The following is a 21,213-nucleotide window of genomic DNA, read 5'->3' as shown; positions in this document are numbered from 1 at the left end:
AACCAATACTGCAATGTAAATATGAAGCAGTCTGAACACCAGTCTCACCACTGGCATCGCTCTAAACACGCTGTCAAAGCTGAACTGTTTTATAAAGAATTAATACAGCCATTTTTATTGCAAGATTTCTGTAATTTCTTAACCTACTGCAGCAAAAGGTGCTTTTTGGGGAGACGCTGAACCCAACAGCATCCAAGTGCTGCAAAAGTAAGCCTGAAATTAAATCCTGCTGGCACAAAAAACCCCAAACGCACAAACAGCACAGAATAACTAAGCATCCAAATTAATGAACTAAGCTTGAAGACAAGAGAAATTTATTAGGAAAGAAGCTTATTTAATATTAAATGTTCAATGACAGAGACAATCAAATTTGTAACAGAAATTCAAAGATACTTTATTTCCATTTCTCATATATCAAGAAGCTAGGAATTGCTTAGTTGTAAAAATGGGATTCATTTTAGTTCAATTCACACAAATACTAAACATTTATTCTTGTGTTTTAAAGTCCAAGAATGAAAACTTGCAATTAAACACTGAGCAAGCCATGTGTTCAGGTTATGTTGGTTTCTTATCTTAAAAAGTCTTAAAGAAAAAGAAAGATACAGGACTTATATTCTCAGTAGCATATGTGCTATTATCAACACATCTTTTTGAACTCTGGGAGGAAACACCAGTCCTGAATTAAATTTTATAAAAAAAAATCTAACTCAACTTTATATTTTTCTATGCCACTACAGCTTTCTTTCACCTCATTTAAAGCAGATCTTCAGTTTAAGCTCTCTTCCGCTGTCTTCGCAGACTCTTCACACAGTAGTCCTATAATGCAAAATTTTGGGAGAGCAGACGATTAGACAGCATTAGGAGCACTTTGTTTACCATTCCTATACACTCACCCAGTTGTTAGCTGTCATCTTAACTCTACAAAAACATCACCATTGGACATGACTGGCATTAGAAGCAATGATGTAGCATTAATGGTTTAATATCAACATTAAATGTTTAAGAGTTCCTAGCATACATAATGCAACTACAGTAACAAATTATATTGCAAGAAGCTCATTTATCAGCTGTCACCTCCACTGTTAGTTCCTTATTTCAGGAATACAATTAAAAACCTTCTGTAAGAAAACTATGTCAAGAGTGGGGAAAAAATTTCAAGTTGTCCTTTCAATACATAATTGCCTATTGCTTAGCTGCTTAATTTCCCACAGTTTCCAGCATACACTCCTGCCATCAACACTGCCATCATTTGGTGGCATCTGTCTCTGCATTTACATCTGCCTTACAAGCCTGTTACCAGCCATTCCACTGCTCTGTGCTATGGCTGACTGCAAAGTCTCCTACACAGTAGGAAATATTAAGCACATACCTCTTAAAGACTTGAATTGCATTGAAAGTAACAAGGCGAATATTATGTAGTGTTTATTGCATTTTAAACTCTTTAAAGATATCTAATTCTGGGCAGCACTGCATCCCTACACACAGTTGAAAGAAAATTCCATTCTGTTAACATCAGATTTACAGTATTCACACAATACACAAAAAGTCCTTTTCACTAGCTTCAAAATCAAAAACACAACAGTAAGCTTAAAGATTACAGGCAACAGCATTCAAACATGGATGTGGGTAGAGAAAGGAGTACCTGGCATGAGTACCTGCTTAGTTTGACTGAATCCTTGATTTTTAATTTGGCTTTTCATGGGCCGCTCACAACACCAACGCTGTGTGAGGTATGGTAGTCAGCTGCAATAATTCATAAACCCTACACTTCCATCAATCCAATGCTACTGGCTCTCGAGTTACAGAACAAACTGCATTAGAATGCAAGGCAATAAAGCAAAAAAACTAGAAACATCCTTGACAAAGAAATACTAGCAGTTTATATGAAAACAAAGTAGTCCAACATGTGCCTCAAATATTAAGTATTTAAGCAAAAGTTTCTGCTGATGTACCAACACAATATGGACTTAAATACAAAACCAGTTCAACTTTTTTTTAAAAAAAAACGATAACAAAATCCCTAAAAAAATAAAAAAAGGATAATTAATTTTTCTATGGTGACAATATTACAAATATGTCCCAAAGAGGCACACTAATGGGGGCACGAGTCTGCTACAAAATAGCTGAGACAAAACAATGTACCTCAAAACGTTTTGCAGGACTACACTGTCATTTCCTTCAGAAGGTGCTTTAGTTTGTCTTCTTACTTGACTTAGTTCCATCTTCATCTGTGCATACTTACGCTGCACTGTTAAACAGTAACAAAAAGCCCTAATCAAAGTTTGAAATAATGCACTTACCTCTGTCTGATCTGAGGTCATATCAGATCAGTTTTAATTGGACTGAGTGTCACCTTCAGATTTAATGTCTTCATTGGTCCCATTGACCTCATTCTTAGTCTCACTCTCCTTCGAGTCTGTATTTGTGTCTTCACTCTGTTTTTCTCGACTATTGGACTTCACACTACTTTTTTTATCATCAGATCCCCTCTTTTCTGCCATGAAAGAAGACATTGACCATGGATTTCAAAGTAAAAACAAACATTGCACATGTGAGATATATACAGCATATAACATGGGACAATTACTTTTCATAGCAATAACAGTAATACTCAATAAGTTACAGAAATAGGCTTCAGACTACCATGCTGGAATGGAGAGGGGACAAAGTAAAGGTAGAAGGGGACAGTACAGGGTGGGGGAAGAGGAGAAAGGTCAGACCTCCTAACAGAGGCAGCTACTCAGCTCTGTCAAAATGAACAGTTGGGGTAAAGAGGTTAGGCAGATGTGTAATTATGGTGCATGGCTTCCTTACTTATTATGGGACTCTTCTGGTCCTCAGGTTTTGATTTCTGATTGTGTATGGCTTGCTTTGGTTTATAATTCTCATTAATTATGGTTCTTGACAGAGAACCAGAAAAGAGTAGTGGACAATGCTTGACTGCATAATCAAAGAAATTGATAGTTGCCAATCAAACTATCTAATACTTTAGGAAACAATATTAAGCACTGACAGCTTTGAAGGTAGAGATCAGTGACAATCAAAATTAAATTTGAAGCTGCACATTTGTCAGCGCTGTTAATTTTCAATTTTATAAAAACAGCAGTCATTTATAAACAAGTCATTAAAGGGGCTTGGGGAGACAGCTTGGAAGATATATAAAAAACAAATTTTTTTCAAAGGCAAAAAACCAGCAAGATGTGGGGGAAGGAGCCCACCATTTGATCATGAATTGGGAAGCTTACTGAAGCATTTGCTACACTAAAAACTCAATCTTCAAAGAAGGAAGGAAGCCAAAAGTAAAAATATTTCCACGGGAAGAAAAAAATTCAGTATTAGAGCTGCGTGCCTCATCTGTAAATTCAGTATTTGCAAATTTAATAAAAATACCAATTCCTGCTGTGTTATTTCACACCACAATACTCAACTCTTGCTCAGTAAAGACACTCTGGAGAGAAAAAAAAAAATCCAAAAAACCAACCTCTCAGATGTCATCATACAGAACAACATTCATGCTCTTTTTTCTGATTATTCCCTGCTATCTGGGCAATCAAAATAAATAATATAAATAGATAGATATATCCCTGACACAGGAGCACACAGATCGAACACTCTGAAAAAGCTATTTTAAAAAACATTATCACCTCGACTGGCATAACACACTTTTATATTCCAGGACACAAAGCAAAATATAAGCTTTAAAAGAGCAGCGACATCCCAACTTCTTTGTTTTATAACAGACTACCAAAGGATAGGGTAAAGCCCTCACAGAGAAATGAGGGCAACTGCCTAATGACCACCAGTAGTGAAGATTCACCTGCAGCAGCACATCCAGTGCAGGGTGCTTGGAGAAAGCACACGGCAACATCACCCAGCTCACTGAAGGACTAAGTCACTTTGGGTCTGTCTGCCCTCAATTTGGCAACTCCGCAGGTAGATTGCACTCTAACTAACCTTGTTAAAAAGTCTTCTTTTTGTGTCTTAAAGGTATCTCCGGTGCACACGTGGATCCACTGAGGAATAGTAGTCTTGTTTCCCCGCAGAGGACTAGTAGTCAGTCCAATAATCTTATCTTCTGTCCTATGTAGATATGGTAGATCTTAATAGCCCTATGGATGTGCAGTGTGCAGGGTTTTGTTCTGTCTTGTTTGTGTCTTGAATGTGGTCAGGAAGGATAATTTTGTTTAAGGTTAAAAAAAAAAAACTAAAACTGTGGTATGAAAGATCAAACTCTTCTAAAAATTTTAGTATTAAAATAGGTATACTATACCAAACCTCCAGTTTGCCAAGCAGAACTGAAAAAGTGTATTCAACAAACAGCCCAATCATTTTTCAACCCCTAAAGTATCTGCAAGAAGTTAAGTTCCTCCACTGTATTTTTAATCAGTAAGAGAAAAGGCACGTAAAATTAGTTTGCTGTTGGAACTGGGTGTATTATTTCAGCTGTGATCTATTAGGTATAATCACATAATATTGACTTTGTTTCCTGATTAAACACATGCACATTTTTCTGACTGACTTTGTGTGGGCAACTAAGATGCATTTTGTAAGAATTCTTATCATGACAAAGTGAATCGCTTTACTGTTCAGAAAATCAAACTTAATATCCAGTATTACTGAGGTGTTCCAGCAGTATTTGCTGATATTTAATCACTAACATTAAAACATGATTATAATTATTTATATATATCCAGATTAGGGAAGACAAAAAGCCAAGCCAAAGTGGTCTAGAGGCCCATTCCAGTATTAACCCTTCATAAAATGAAGGTACTGGGAAAATAATTTTTGTTTTATTAAAACCCCCTATTTATTCCATCTGCTCTGAAGTTTGTTAACTTGAAAGTAGGTGCATTCTACTGGTTTATATTAAGCTAATGCTCAGCTGTTCTTTATGGCTGGTGGCTCCTTTCTTTAGCAAAGGTATCTTTGCACTGAAATCTGTGTCACAAAGCAAGTGCCCCCATTTTTACACATACTTTTTTTCTTATAACCTTAGTTGCCATCTTCTACAGTATCTTTGTGAACAGGAAACCAGGACTTCTGAATTTTCAAAGTGTGGGACTAATTTAATGTGCAACTGTACACAAGTCTTGGTAGACTGGTCCCTGGGGTTTTTTGGTGTTAATATTCATGTTTATAAAGCAATCTGAGATATCCAGATGAAAGGCACTACCTTGAGTAGTTACAGCCTTTGCTGCTTACTTTTACAACTGCAGATCAGTGGTGGCTATAAAGACAAGTAGATTCTGAAGACAAGAATCCCAATGTAGTAAGTTAAATCTTAACTTTGAAGTTACTATTGTGCAAAAGCCACACACTTGAAATATATGAATCTCTAAAAGCTTTATTCCTATAAAGCTATCTACAGTGCCACATGGCAAATATAACAATGCAATGGTGCTTACAGTTTCAGTACAGAAAATCAATGTTGCCTTAGTAACTACTACTGGATTTGGTTTTTTCCTTCCTTCCCTCCTCTATTTTTTTCTGTTAAAAGATTTTCCCAACAAAAGGAAAAAATCATAAACTTCTTCAGCATTACAGTCCTGCTCTAAGGCTTATCTGTGCTTTTACAAATGGTAGGATGGCACAGTCAAAAAAAGTAATTGATTTTCCTAGGTGGGATTTTCATCACAGCTCATAGCATCACCTCACTGTTCTCATTTCTGGTGGAAGAAAGTAGCAAGCAGCAAATAAAACAGCCAGCAGGGAAATCAGTCAAGTTAAAACTAAAAATACTTGAGATGTTGAAGAGAGTTCACTAGCTCCTCTATTTACGGGAAGTTAATGAAAGAACTGAAAAGCTCAAAACCAGACCAAATTTGAATAAATAAGAAAACAGTTATTTATATGCATACATTCAGGAGAACAGGACATTCTTCACCAAGTACCAGCAATCTGTTCATAAAGCAGGCAAAAAATCAGGTAGGAATAGTAACAAATGGACAAATATAGGCTACAACACTGAACCTGAGTTTAAAGCCTGCGCATCATTTCCACTGCCAACGAGCAAGCAACAAAACCCACTCTCTTACACAGCAAAGGAAAATGAGAGAAGAATCAATACTAAAGATGCCCCACAGTATAAACCAGAATAATTGAAACAGTCCGAGAAAGTCAGGGAAGAGAAATACATGAAGCATTACCAACATTTTGGCAACCAATCCACTGGATAAATACAGAGAAGGGTCAAGCAGACAGGTCTATGCAACCCAGACACATGCACCGAGCACCTTTAATTCCAGAGAACCTCAAAAGTACCTTAGAAACACAATTGTTTCATCCATTACTGATGATCAGCCCATGAAGTGGGGTGGCTGTTTCGGACTGGCCATTAGTCAGCTCCCCACCAGAGCCAGAAGTATTACGTTCCTACAGAAGTTCCAAAAGACTTTTAAAGGGGGAAATTTAGCAGTAACAGTGAATTAGTATCTTCTCACAGAATGTGAATCTACAGTGTGCTCACTGTAGCTCTTTGTAATCCCACTTAAAAGTTTCTGAGTTTCAGCCTCTAGTGAAACTGAGTCACCATGAATGCTGCGGTACGTGGCACATACAGCTAAAAACTGTTCCAAAGACTAACACTTTCTGTTGAGACTCACCTGAACACTGACAAAGCAAAACTCACTCTGTTTAAATAACAAACAAAACAAAAAAAAAGGGAGAAAGGTGGGGGGGGGAAGAGCAGGAGACTGGGGAGAAGGCATATACTGTCATTTAGAGCATCACAGAGATTCTGCAGTACTTATCTTGAACTGCATTTACAGATTGGGAAAAAAATTAAAAGCACTGTTAAAAGGATAATAAAGGAAACATGATAGTCTTGAGAACTAATAGGTGGTACAGGTGAGAAGCAAGGTACCAACCTCCCCTAAAACATATACCTGCAAAGGTTAATTGCAAATATACACTAAGAGTAGGAATATAAGACATTCACTCTTAGAAAATGATGATTACAGGCTTACATTTTTCTAAAGGTATATAGGTCTTAAATATATGAAAATTCTTGCACGCTTCATCTGCTGATAAAGTGCAACAGGTAAGAGAAGGACACTGGGGTGTAGGTATGCACACACATGTAGTGACAGTAACTGGAAAGAACAAAATGCTTCCAATTGCTGACAGCAACACACACACCTTTCAGAACGAGGTCTGATTTGGTACTAAGAACTTTCAGGCACTCAATGAAAAGCTAACAGCTTTTGAGACTCTAAGAAAAGATTTGTTTCAGAACTTGCTAAGAACTCAGTCTTTATACAAACATACCTTTTTCTTTTGACTTCCTGTCTTGTTCTTTCTCTCTGCTTTTGCTTCTGTGCTTGTAGGATTTTCGATCCCGGCTTTTTGACCGTCTCCTGTCCCTACTACGAGACCTGTGTTTCCTTTCTGATCTATCATGACTTCTGCTTCTCCTCCGATCACGACTCCTTAACATTCAGAGAGAATTTCAAAAATGTAAATCTCAGCTGCTATTTTCTAACTCAGAATATAAAACAGGGAAACGGTAGCACTTTTAGATACAGTGATTACCTGCAGAAACCAAATCTTAACATACTGTATAGAAATATTTCCCAGTACATAAGGAATATGCCCTCTTCATTTACTGAAACACTTAAGTACATAGTTTAAAAGTATCGACCACCATGAAATAAAGACCAGCTGAAGGAAGAAACAAGAAACCATATTTTTTGGGAGCATGCTCTGTTTGCTGAAAGCTTCCTCATAAAGATGCTTCCACCACTACAGTTTCATCTTCCAAAAATGGAGAGAAGGCAGTGACACTCAACAAAACCTTGCTTATCCTTAGAACCAATAAGGCGTGTCTTCACTTAAGAAGAAAGACCTAAGTGAAGCTAACAAACCAGTGATGTGACTCAGGCTGACAGGCAAGTCCCCAGAAGATTTTTACCTTTTGGCAATTTATCTGAAAATGCTGAAGAGACACACAGACACGCACAGAGGTACCTGCTTCGCCTTCTTTCTCTGCTTCTTGACCTTTTGTGGTCTCGTGAGCGGCTGCACCTCCTGTCAGATGTCCTGCTTGAATGCCTGCTCCGTGAGCGGCTCCTTTTACGTCTCTCTCTGTCACGAGCCCTCTCTTTTTCCTTCTCTTCCTCTTCGCGTCGTCTCTTCCTTTCCCGCTCTTCTCTTTCCCGCTCCCTCTCCTTCTCCCTCTCTTCCCGTTCTAGCTTCTCTTTTTTCAACCTTTCATCACGGTCAGGCTCTTCTGTTCTTTTTCGTAACTTTTCCTTAAAAAAGAAGTTCACAGGAAGAAATGAATATTACCCAAGACACTTAAGCTTACAGATTCAGAGGATACAAAAGCCTGAGCTTTTAAAGTAGTTCAGTTTTATTTTCCAAACAAAGGACAGTGCTTCCTAAAATCCCTGAAATGAAAATCCTCTGTCTTGCAGAGCCTTCTTTTGCTTGTCACTCTCACAAGAGCAGAGGCCACACTACATTTCCTTAAAAACACCATCAAAATTCCCACCTGAATCATCATCTTTGTATCTAATGTCACAACAAATTACATCAGTGAAAGCACAATGCAGGATTCCATTTCTTGGGAGTGTTTCACTCTCTTGAGAAAATCCACTGGACAGCCTTTTATGTACATTAGGAAACCTCAAAGCATTTTTTCATTTCAGTACTTGGAGGAAATACTTACTTTTAAATCTTCTACAGTAGCTTTTATTTTGGCATAACCCATGTGCTGCTTTCCCATTAAGTGGTCATCTACCCTGGACTGTGCATCTCCTACAATTAAAAAGGCTCCACAAACTTCACAAACTTCCATTTGTTTTTCCTGGGCTGCAAAGCTCTCAATTGTCTGAAAAAGAAGAATATTTGAGATAAAAGAGAAGTTTTAGTCAGTTAAGAGGTTTGTAACTCTATGTTACTGTTGTCAAACCCCAGGCTCTACTGAAAGCTGAAATTACATATGCCTGCTTTATCTTTGGTGCAGTAAATCAGTAAATAGGGAGGGAAGAGGCCACCCTATGCCCATTCCCACATGGAAGGAGCCCATGAAAAACCACAGAACTACTACTCAGTGCATTAACATGTACACAGTCATATGCCTCATTCTCCCACAAATCAAACAATTGTAAAGAGAACACATCAAACATTAAAACACATTCTTAACCAACAAAAGAAAAGAATAAAAGATCACATCACAAATAAAGTCAAACAAAGCTTTGTATGTTTTTAATTTCTTAAACAACTGTTACAAAACCCAACCCAAAACAAAATCCCCCTATTTTAATAAAATACCCTAAAAACAAATTTGAAGTCCTTTCCAATTAATCACTTAAAGCAAAATGTATGCTTCTATCTCGACAAGTTCAAAAACTGAGTCCCAATGAAAAACATCAAACCACATCCACAATCACACCCAAGAACATGTTAACAAGACAAAGTTCAAATTAACCTCCTCAAAACTATTACACCTTTTAAATAATTTCTGCTATGACAGCATTTCTACCAGAATTATCAGGTTTTTTAATAAAAACAAGATCTCTTAATTATAAACAAAACCAACAACAAAATTTTGAAACTTTCAATTCTTCCAGCTGTTGTTTCAATAAATTTTAACGAAGAGCTCTTAAATGCTGCACACAGCAACAAAAGCTCTTAAAATATGGTACAGACATAATTGAATTTAAGAATTCAAACTGAATTCTTAAAACAAGCATCTAAATTTGAGCATTTCATTAAACACCAAAATAAAATCTTTAAACTTAAGCTCCTTTTTATTAACAGGAACATGATGCTTAACACACTCCCTCTGGCTTCTGCAGCTCTCAGAGTGAGACAGATGCCCTGTCACAGCCCAGTCACATCCCTGACTCAAATGCTTTCTTTAACAGTTACATTGGTAGTTCAGTAGAATTGTATTGCAGAGGTCACAGGGCAAAGTTTAACTGAGACCTAAACTAGAGGAAGGTGCAAGCTCTCCTCCAGGACTGCTGGGTGAGTAATTTCATAATTTGTGTGCAGGAAGCCCACTCCCAAGATAGAATGCCTAATCAACAGACTGGATTAACAGAGCCAAATGTCCTGTTGCTATGTAATGAATTCTGCACAGACTGTGCATGCCTTCAGTGGAAGGACATGGTTATTTAGAATTTACTGTGCACCAAACTTTGATATGTCTCACAGAACTATGAACACATTACTTACTGAAGTTGTAGACCTCAGCAGCTCTCTCTCTTCCTTTAACTGTTCAACGAGTTTCATCATTCCTTGTGCTTCTTCCACCTTTCCCTCTGAACCTAGTTCTTCAATCTAAAAGGTAATAAAAACATTTAAAGTTTATTTTTTGATCAAGTAACAAAAGCAAGAGATCTCTTTCATGGGGGTTAAAAATCCCTCACCTGTTGAAGCAGTACATCAATTTTGTCAGTTAACACCTGAATCTTCTCCTCGTTTTTACCGGTAGGTCCTGCTCCCTGTAAAAAATACAAGAGTGAGGTGGGACTTTTTTATTTCCTTGTTGTTTTTTCTTCTCCTTTTGTTAAAGTAGCTTAAACACACAAATATATGTCTTCTCATATTCCAGGGACACTTTGGGAAAAACCTCCCCCTGGCCTCTTCTCTCACGAGAAGCTACTAACAATAGTCTAGTCTAATATGAAACACTCCTTGACACAACTTACTCCACCCTTGTTAAGTCTAGTCACACTAATTCCTCCCAAATCAACAAAAATGTTCAAGATCCTTGCCCAAAACAAGTAAGAAAATCATATTCAAAGTCCTAACTTTAAACTCTGACACTCTCAACACTCTCATGCAGCTATTACATATCTTTGCAGACATTCAAGTACGACTTAGAGGTTCTGTAGGCTTTAAACTTCAAACTCTGAGTGTAAAATGCAGAAAGAATCTCACTTCAAAGATGTATTTGTTAGCAGTGTCCTCTCTGCAGGCTGCCAGAATAGACTTATTGTCACCCTCCCACCTCTGCTCTAACTGGTATCTCTCAACTTGATACTGTCCACAGCTCCTTCTGAAGCAACTGGACTTTGTACAGAACAGTGAGGTGGGGCAGCAGAAAGAGCAAGGCTGTCCTGGCAGTTACAAAACTCAGAGAGCACAGGCCACAGACACCGCTCCAAATCCATCACGGGAAAAGATACAGCTTGCTAGTGCAGGGAGGGAGGAATGTGCAACTAGTGGAGAGAATGTAAACTGAGGCTGTCAGGGTAAAGACAACACCTGACAGGTAGAGAACAGATACGGCTCTTGGTGACTCTGGAGTCACTTGGCTCCTCCATTAATGCCAGATGCAATCTGCTGGCTAACACACAAAAAATCTTATTCATCAGAAATCTTCTGGATAGTAAAATAAGTTTCACCTGAATAGGTAAGACTGTGAAGATGCTATCTACAGGAAAAGCTGCCTCAATGACTCCTGCAGACTCACCCCAGAAGACTGCTGGTTCTGTGAGAGAGCCAAGCGAGCGTGGCCCCTCCGGATCCTGCGCTCCACCTCTGCCAGCAAGCTCTGCAAATAGCGCAGGAAGTCTCTCTCATAGCCCACCTTCATAAACCGAGAGCTCTTCTCATACCTGGGAAAGATTTTAAAAGTGAGAGTTCACATCAATCTGTAATAGATGAAAACAAAGTAACAAGACACATAATATTATAAATTCCTGCTCACAGTAAGAGAATATCACATATTTAAATAAACTTCCGCAAATAAAATAACAAGAAATTTGTAATGCTATTGGGCTGCTATTAACAAATTGCAAAGATATTAGAAACTCTATTTACTTTAACATATCAAACAACAAACTTACTGTTTGCGTAGATTTTCATCATGAATTTTTTCACAAGGACCTAAGAAAACAACACAAAAAGCTTAAGTTTCCATTCCTAAATGTTGCATTCATATTCTACCAACATTTGTTTGTGCATCATGACAGAACACAGCTATAAACATTTCACAAAGACTTTTATGCTTCTGCCTTTCTGCTTCCTTTGCTTGGATCTTGAAAGACACACTGAAGAAAAAGAATGCCAACATCATGAGGTAATTACAAAAAGGAGACTCTCCGTACAAAGTCATGATAAAAAATAGAATTTCCAGATCAAGTTTTACATCAGTAAATACAAACACTCTAATTTCAAGGGTTCTCTGCAGCACGCTGGCTACTTAAAACAATCTTCAGAATAAATTAGGAGGTATGTGCCCTGAGTTCATGAAAGTGACTGTGTTAAAATTCCTCACCTTCCCCAGACTCTCAAACTCTTCAATAGATTTTGAAATTAACACTAAGACAAAAAGTCCAGTTTTGTTAAGTTAACATCTCCAAACTATGTGCTACATGTAGCCATCAACTGCCAGTAATTAAGAGCTGATCTTCAGAAATAACTATTACAGTAAGTGAGTCTTTTACTTTAGGTAAAGCAGCTCAATAATACATACTCACACAAAAACAGGTTAAAACCCTGCCCAGGCAGAGTAACCCACACTAGAAACTGCCACTTGAGCAGGAGAAAAGCACCCCACACCCAGTAACTTTGCTTACACAGTACGAAAAAAAATTTAAGAAGCTTTTTCACTTAGACAAAGTAGGATCTGGAATAAATATTACTTTTAGCATACTGTATCACTGGCAACCATTAAAATGAAAAAAAAATTTCCAAATGTTTTCACAGAGCAATTAACAATAAAAACATAGTTTGCAAACAAAAGCTCAACTGTAGTTACTTTTCTGTGAATAAAAATGTCATGACTTCTAAACTTACCTAAATCAGAACGGGTATTTGTGAATAATTCAGCTGGGCAAAAGCCACAAAGGTAGTATTTGCAAACCTGACAGAGAAGAAAGAAAAAGGCATCATTTTTTGTGTCTTGAATTGAAAATTTTATGTAATTGCTTTTTTTACTGAAACACAAAGTCTTAGTGTCAAAGTTTCCTTTGAACATATTAAAATTTCTAGAAATTTTACACACCCTTTATCTTTATATTTCTTGGCAGCAGCAAGTGCTACAAGATGCATTTTGATGACAAAACACCAAAAATCTTACTTTTCCTTGCAACAGTAATAGTTCTTAATTCTACCACTAAACATTTAAGATTACAGGAAAGTGACATCAATTTATAAATATAAATATTTAATATTTCCAAAGGAAAGGAATGAGATCAGAACGGACTATTTAGTAAGTTCCAGTGAAATTCCTAACTGTGCAAGGCCACAAGAGGTGAGAAGAATTGCCATGGCAGCATCAAACAGGCTTCCTGTGCCTGCCTGGGACTGCTCTGCTCAGCCTCCACTGCCTCAGAGCTACTGGCCTGGAGAGCCAGAGCCACCTGTACTCAAACAAAGAACTTTGATGGCAATTAAAAGACAGAATTATCCAGAAGCTTTCCCACTCCAATGCTTTTACAATTCCCTACTTTAATAATGACAGTCAACAAGACATTATAAAGCTCTTCAGGAAGAAAAAGCATTCGTTTTAATCTGGTTTCCTGACACCTAGAAAAGGTTTGGTTTGTTTCTGCACAGTTTGGTTTTACATTATTGAGTCAGGTTCTTTTTCTGATAACAAAAAAAGACCACCAGAAAGGTCAAAACCCCACAAACCTGTTACTCTAGACAATAAATACTTAATGCATGATGGATAAAACCAGCTTTTGTTAAAAAGATTATTCACCCTCACCCATGAGCATGGGCTTAGCTAGTCAAGTTGGTCAGTTCCTGAGGTTTGTGACACAGAAATATCTCCTGTCTATCAATTAGAACAGCTATAAGGGTAGAATCAGAAATAATCTTAAATAATTAACTTTTCACTAGACCCTCCCCACAGATGTGACTGCCATTAATTGAGGTGTAAATCCAAAACCAGCCCAGATGTTCTTCCAGCACCTGCTTTACGTTACACCAGTTTCTAATTTTTGGCAATCTAATAACTGTGAATGTATTGCAGCCTAGTTCTAATCCTCTCACATATCCTGTGGACAAAGACTTGCAGTATCTTATCTCCCAAGACACAGACTGAAGAATCTGAAGAAGCAGGGTAAGGACAGAGACTCCAAACACCACCACCTCACTAAAAAGCCTGTGATACCCGTTGATCAAATTAGATCAGCCTGATTTATTTTTCCAAGCTAACTGCCAGACTGCAAATCAGCCTACGGAAGTTAAAACTCCACTGACTGCTTTACAGATTACTCAGAAAAACAATCAGACTTTCTATTGACAAACCATGGAAAAAAACCACAAACAAATCTCTTATTATGTAATCTGAATACTTCTCCCGTGATCCAGGTTCGGACACTGGTACCTATCTGAAGCAATTTAACAATAGTTAAGAAAACATGTGAAATGACCTTTTTTTTTTCTTCTTCTCAGAAAGAGGGAGAAAGTTACTGGACAAAATAGGATTTCAGAATCTGCTTCCTCTGAAAGCTGCAATATCCCTTGTTTTACTACAGAGTTATTCAAAGGAGCAGTTTCTGGGATGGATTTCTGTACTAGTCCACAGAAATGTAATTTCTCTATACAGTCTCTTCTTCCATTTTCTCACACTCACATCCAGGTATAAGGATTAGTGGAAAGACACTTCCCACAAAATCTCAGAGAAGGATTAAACAATTTCCTAAGACCGAGACAGCACAGTAATGACAGTCTGACCACACCATACTGTTAAAAGGGTTGTAGAATACCTTCTACAAACCCAAAAATTAGGCAAATGACCTGTAACAGTTTAGAAACTAGCTGTAACAAAAGAAGCAAAGGAAAAGTTATTAGAAGTATGATGAACAAAACAAAACAAAAAACTCATCTTCAATAAAACCGGAAAGAATTACAATTATTATGAAACAGCACTACTAGAAAAATCCTCTTTTTAAAAACTGGTTACAGCTAAAAGTTGCAGTAACCAATACTAAAATATGAGGTTTAAACATGCCATACACTGTAATAATTATTTATATATTAAAAACCCAAAACAAACACAAGCCATATCAAACAAACAAAAAAACCCCTCAAACCCAAAATAAGGACAAAACAAACACACACAGCAAAAAGCTGCCATTCTTCCATTTTCTCACACTCACATCCAGGTATAAGGATTAGTGGAAAGAAAAAATTTTCTTCTACCAGCTTTAGATGCTGCCACTCTACCACTAGGATGGCACTCAGTGAATTACTCGACATTCTCTCCCAGGAAGCAGCCTGCAGGGAAATACTTGCTTCAGAGTGGTTCAGACCACCGTGGCTGAAGCAGTTTTATTCCTCCTCATACCTAGCTCATTATGCTCTTCAGCTGAGTTTGCTTCAACAGGAAAATACAACTTGCTGGATTCTGCAGAATCTTGCAGCTTCACTCTGTGCAACATCTGCCTTCCCAGGCTGAACATCACCTGCACTTTCAATCAATCCTAAGTAACCAATGGTGAGTGGGAACAGTAAGGGCCAAGGAATGGTTAAAGCACCACAGAACCATTAAAGGACTGAAACAGAGGTTTTAGTCTGATAAGCTTCAACAGACAAGTGTCAGTGTCAAACTGCTACTGCAGGATAAGCTACAGCTTGGTCTCAAAGCCCCTGAGTGCTCACGTTTTGGTTGACACTACAAACAACAGGGATGCTTGGAACTTTCCACTTCTTCATCACAAATTCACTAATTCCTGAAATCTCTTGGAGGTGGGAAAGTAGTATCCTATACATACAAATCCACTAAGTTAAAAGCAAGAACTGCAAGCTCAATTGGAGTTTGGGAAGCAATTCAAAGCTCTCCCATATAAAGAAGTTATTAACAGCTCTATATTGTTAATGTTTCTACATTAACATGTTTCTCTTCTGAAAGAAATTTATTTACTGGAGAAGTATCTCTCTAAAGGAATTTGCTTTTGTAATTGTTTATTACTGTTAGAGAGACAATTACTAGTAAAAAGGCTAAGAATAAAATCCAGCAGACTGTGTCTTAAACATCAAAAACTAGTAAATTCCTTCTCATAGTTGAGTTCTTTGAATCCACTAAAGCTCACATGCAGCAGACATTTTACGAGCAACGCCCACCCACTCAAACTTAAACAAACATCAGCCCTCCTCCATAACCCACTCTTAGAGATAAATGTTATTTGTTGTAGTAAAAGTATTAGCAATGAAAGGTTAAGTCCTCTCCCTCTGTCCCCTGGAGGATTAAGTCCTTAAATTCTACCTAGATACAAAGCAATTTAGGTCACTGGCATTACAAAAGTAAAAGCACAACACACTGCAAATAGCTAAAATCATCCCATCACACTGTGAATACAAACCAACATTGTGAGAAACTGCAGAATCAGAGGTTACTGCTCACAGTCATTTGTCTCCAACAGCTCTTCGTCCCTCTCCACTTTCTGAAAACCCTGAGTTTGCCTTCAAGAAGCATCAAAATCTCAAACCTTACAGGAGCACAGGCAGCCCATGTGTGCATCTTGTACTACAGAACAGCCTGAGAATTCTTACGCAATCACTGTCTGTAAGAACTTGCTTTGTGCAAGCAGGTGGCACATTAAAGCAGGAAGGTGTGAATCAGTAAAGAAACAGACTTTGTCTACAGTTATGATAGTAAGCAGAAAGACTAAAATACATGATGCTAATTTCTTCCTGCACACCAAACAAAGCCTTTTTGCCAAAACCAGGACTGATCACCTAAGGACGTGCCATCACACTGAAATATACTGCAAGTGGAATTGCAGTTTTTAAAGATTAAAGGCTTTAAACATGTCGAAGTTTAATAGTATGAACTTAAGCTCTACAAAAGCTTTTATAATATATGATCTACATGTTTCATTGGCACTGCAACTAAATCACACACTGAGGTATCACACCCTCTGCTTCCACACTTTCCACTTCCATCCTGTATTTCACTGCACCTTCCAGCTTCTGATAGCCACATGGATGCAATCTCCAAAGAATAAGCAAAATACAAATGAGTTTCTTTTGATAATCTTCCACCTTGAAAACTGATGAAACGTGACACAAAATCCTACACTTTGGGATCAATACAACATGCTGGCATTGAGCAGCCAAATCCAAGCATTTCTCCCTCCTCCCAAATAAACAACATCCCAAGCAAATGCTAAGGGGGGAGGAGCTAAATGCTTTGTGCAGCTTTAATTACAGAAATTCCTCACTTACTTGATAAATTATTGTAACTGTGACACTTTCTTTTAACATACATTATAACGGAAAAAAAGGTATCACGAACGGGAGAAAATAAAATTTAAAAATTCATCAGTGTTCATTTCTCCCAAAGCAGCAGCTATAGGAACTCTGTAGGTACCACTGAGTTTTCCTGAAATAACTTACAATTCAACTAGGATAGCCAAAACTAACTCATCATTCATTAAAGCTTAAGCAATTGGAGAAACCACAATAAATAATAACATCAATAACATTGTCTTGTTTGGGCTACTTATTGCAGAAAATGAACGAACACATTAACAAAAGTACGTCAAGTACTCCTAAACAACAGGCTTGTTTAGGATAGTGTCCGTCCCCCCCATCCCAGGCAGATTCCTCTGAGTGAGGAAAAATGGAAAGAATCGAGCTTTTCTTAATCAAATCCTCACTTCCTAAAGTCTCACGTTTTTCCCTCGCAGTACAAGCTCCAGACATTAAAGTCGGTACGCGCGTGCCCTTCTTTTTCCTCCCGCAACACCATCCTCAGGAAGAGACCCAGATACATTTATCTCCCAGACTAGAACATCTGCCTCACCCCCCTCGGTGCAAGTCAGAAGAGTTGAATTCCTTTAACCGCCCCGCCGCCTGATTTTTGTTTCCCTACGGGGAGACCCCTGCCCCCAGCAGCCCTTTGGAAAGCCCCGCTCCCGTTAACGGCGGCGCCGGCGGGCACAGCCTTCCCCCGCAGACACCCAAACACTAGAGCTGCCCTGGCTGCAGCCAAACAACATCGCAGACGTGTCCATCTTCCTCCTCCTCCTCCTCCTCCTCGGTGAGGCTCGGCGCGGGTCCCGCGCCCGGCCAGGCCCGGCCCGCCGCAGGCCGCCATGCAGGGCCCAGCACGGAGCACAAAACCCGCACCCCAAAGCCCACGCGGAACCCCCGCTCCGGCCGGCACCTCACCCCTTCCCTCTTCCCCCCTTCCCGCAGCTATCCCCGGCCAAGAGAAGCCGCCCATGTCGCTCCGACAAACCCCCGGCTCCGCGCAGCGTGCGAGAGCGGCGACGGAGGGAGGAGAGAGGCGGCCCCGCTGCACTCACGCTCTCGTGGTCCCACCGCACGTTGCTGCGCTTCTCATCCGGGGCCAGGTTCCTGTCCCGGCCCATGAGCTCATCGAGGAGCTGGGCGGCCGATATCATCGTGAGCTGCGGGCCGAATCCCCCTCGCCAGACAGCAGCTCGGCAGCCTCACCCCGACACCCCGCGCCGCGCCTGACGGAGACAAAATGGCGGCGGCGGCGGCTGGCCCTGCCCACAATGCACCGCGCGGAGCCCGCCGCGCTCCGCTCCCTCACGGCGCCTCCGCGCCCGGGCCGTGAGGCGAGCGGGGCGGCCGGGCAGAAATCGGAACGCGGAGCCGCCACGGCCGCCTGTGGCACCGCGTGAGGGGGACCTGGCCTGCCCAGTGAGGTGCCGTGACAAATAATGTCCCGGTGGTATCACTGCAGACGGTAATCTGGCGCGACAGGCGGTGTCCAGGCCGTGCGGTGTCCGAACGCAGGGACACCGCGTTGGGTGTTCAGCGCAGACACACAATGCCAGTGGCCATGGCTGGAGGCTGAGGACACGGGCCCGGGCACAGCTGCAGCAGTGTCAGTCCCCTCTCCATCCTGGCAGGAGAAAAACATGCCCAAACCGCTCCTGGTGCGCTGAGTCCTCGTCCTCAGTGCCTCCACCTGTGCGTGTTCGCATAGGAATTCAGGGAATTGTAGGATTGTTATGGTTGGAAAAGGCCTCTAAGATCATCCAGTCCAGCCATCACCACTCTCACCAATGAACCGTGTCCTCATGTGCCATATCCACACGTTTTTCTAGCACTTCAAGGGATGATGACCACCACTTCTCTGGAAAGCCTGTCCCATGCTTGACAGGTTGAGGGAGAATAGATGTCCCGCATATGTAACAAAAATCTTAGCCTTTGACCTTGGAACCAGCCCATTTTGTTTTCTTTTCTAGATGTGACTTTGTACTCGATATATACTGAATTTCACATAGCAATTGTCAACTATTTCCTAATTACTCATCACTGTTTTGAATGTCCTAAGTACCTACAATTAATTAAAAAATTAATTATATAATATTTTTTGAAAAGCTTGAAGCCAATGCTCATGCTGATCCTGCAAAACCCGCTTAGACGTACAGCAACTTTGTTCAGCACCACTGAGGGCTTCAGGCAAGCACCAGCTGTTACCTGAGGAGTTTCCTTTTGGAAATGTCTCCCTAATGCAGCACTGTGAGGCACCAAGAACTTCTTTCAAGCTTTGCAATTTTGTAATGATTTAGGAACCCAATGGAACGGGTGAAACAGTGTGATTGGAATCAACACAGCACAAGTTGTGGCATGAATTTCCAGTCAATATCCTGCAGTCTGGGTTTGGGGATGGGGGGAAGGTGGGGTGCTAATGCTGGGAACTGGGGCAGAATTGGGCTGTTTCAGTTTCTCTGCAATGCTCTGACTGCGCTGAAGAAGCAAACAGGTGCACCGGAGCCCTGCTACTGCAGAATTCCTCGGCGTGCTGCCATACCTGCACAGAGCAACCTGCAATACAAAAGTCTGAGCGAAGTTTGAAATTATTATTTTGACTTCTTATAGTGGTAAAGTATTACTGACTGCTCTGTAACTTGGTTTAGGACAAATCCATGACGACAAAAAACAGCTTTTCAAACCAAACCATGCAAATGGCAGGAATTACCTATAATCTTTCCAGTTGCTTTGCAGACAGATAGCGATCTTTATTTTACTTATGTTTTTTAGGGATTCCTTGGCTCTGCTGAGAATGCACAGAGACAATAAGGGTTTCCTGTGCAGGACAAGAGGATGCCCCATCTCTGCAAGTGTTCAAGGCCAGGCTGGATGGGGCTTGGAGCAACCTGGTCTAGTGGAAGGTGTCCCTGCCCATGGCAGGAGGTTGGAACGGGATGAGCGTTATGTTCCTTCCCAACCCAAATCATCATAATCTTAAAAATCTCCTCAGTACCTCCTCGTGCAGTTACCGGGCAAATCCAGTTTTTTCTGAATCCCTCTATGTGAAAAATGTGTATTTTATGATTGGCTTTTCGCAAGTATTAAAATTAATATTGTATTATGCTAGAAAGTTATGCTATATTGATTTTCTTAAGTAGTGTATTAAATATAGTTTTAGGTTATAACATAATGTTAAAATAGACACTGTGCTATGCAAGATATTTGTCCAGATAGGAGCCACAGGACACCTAAATCTTTCAGAGAAAGGGAATTTATTGCTCCCTTATCAGCAGAAAACTAACCTCTTCCCACCTCGCTCAGACAGGAAGATTAAGAGGAAGAAGTTGACAGTGACAGACAGAATCCTGTGTTTGAGTGGAATTTATGCATCATGTATGAGCTGTATGAATATGCAACAGGCAATTGTTTTTAAGGGTTAATCCTCTGTTAACAGGTGTCCTTTTTCGGGCTTGTGTTGCCCAGAAAAAGGTACCCGGGCGTCCGTATCTCTTTGTTTTTATTGTCTCATATTGTCCTAACCTCAAATTTTCAAATTTTATTATTCTAATTATATTACTCTTTTTTATAACTATTTTATTACTATTAAACTTTTAAAATTTCAAAAACAAGTGATTGGCGTTTTTCACACTCTATTTAGCCTCTTTAGCAGAGGCTAAATTATTATTATTAAAACTATTATTGTTAAAATCAATCTTAATTAAACCACCAGAGACACTCATTGAGCTAGAAATGATGTAAGTGTCCAATACCAGCTGGATGGGGCCTGTAAATAACCTGGTGCAGTGAGAAGTGTCCCTGCCCATGGCGGGGGGCTAAGGTCCCTCCCAACACTTCACACTCGACCATTCCATCATCCGCTCCATGACAAATCGACAGCCCGCAAAGACAATCAGCGGAACAAGAGGCGATAGATTTGTGTGCCAGTTAAACAACGTTCAGCGGGGCCGGCCCCGTCCGGGCAGCGGCCGCGCCCCGGAACCGGCTGTCGGTGCCGGGTTGTCACCGGCAATAGTGCCCCCGCGGGGCCGGCCGGCGGTGCGGGGGGCG

General features: G+C 40.0%; 2 protein-coding genes across 9 annotated transcripts in view; one reads left to right on the top strand and one right to left on the bottom strand.

Moving 5' to 3' along the window:
* Positions 1 to 369: 369 nt before the first annotated feature.
* On the bottom strand, positions 370 to 18,435 carry LUC7L3 (LUC7 like 3 pre-mRNA splicing factor). 8 transcript variants are annotated; one of them, XM_039715883.1, is made up of 13 exons: positions 18,222 to 18,435; positions 12,754 to 12,820; positions 11,802 to 11,841; positions 11,426 to 11,570; positions 10,377 to 10,451; positions 10,183 to 10,287; positions 8,669 to 8,830; positions 7,966 to 8,249; positions 7,267 to 7,427; positions 2,354 to 2,494; positions 2,143 to 2,248; positions 1,656 to 1,721; positions 374 to 816 (listed from the first exon to the last, which is right to left on the bottom strand). In XM_039715883.1, exons 1-12 carry the CDS (start codon positions 18,318 to 18,320, stop codon positions 1,697 to 1,699), a joined length of 1,410 nt encoding a protein of 469 aa, XP_039571817.1. In that variant the 5' UTR covers positions 18,321 to 18,435; the 3' UTR covers positions 374 to 816; positions 1,656 to 1,696. The 8 variants fall into 8 exon arrangements, 6 of the variants coding, with proteins under 6 accessions (XP_039571815.1, XP_039571819.1, XP_039571814.1 ...); XM_039715881.1 differs by having other exon boundaries at positions 370 to 1,721; XM_039715884.1 differs by lacking the exon at positions 1,656 to 1,721.
* Positions 18,436 to 21,027: 2,592 nt separating this feature from the next.
* ANKRD40 (ankyrin repeat domain 40) overlaps positions 21,028 to 21,213 on the top strand; it is an 8,014-nt gene continuing 7,828 nt past the window's right edge. The window contains exon 1 of the mRNA XM_039716202.1: positions 21,028 to 21,150. Coding sequence (XP_039572136.1) covers positions 21,028 to 21,150 — 123 coding nt within the window. The remainder of the gene's footprint in view (positions 21,151 to 21,213) is intronic.

Source organism: Passer montanus, unplaced genomic scaffold (assembly GCF_014805655.1).
Source record: "Passer montanus isolate IOZ18808 unplaced genomic scaffold, ASM1480565v1 scaffold35, whole genome shotgun sequence".
Classification (NCBI taxonomy): Eukaryota; Metazoa; Chordata; class Aves; order Passeriformes; family Passeridae; genus Passer; species Passer montanus.
The sequence above is the reverse complement of the archived record's forward strand: the minus strand, read 5'-3'. Positions and strand labels throughout refer to the sequence as shown.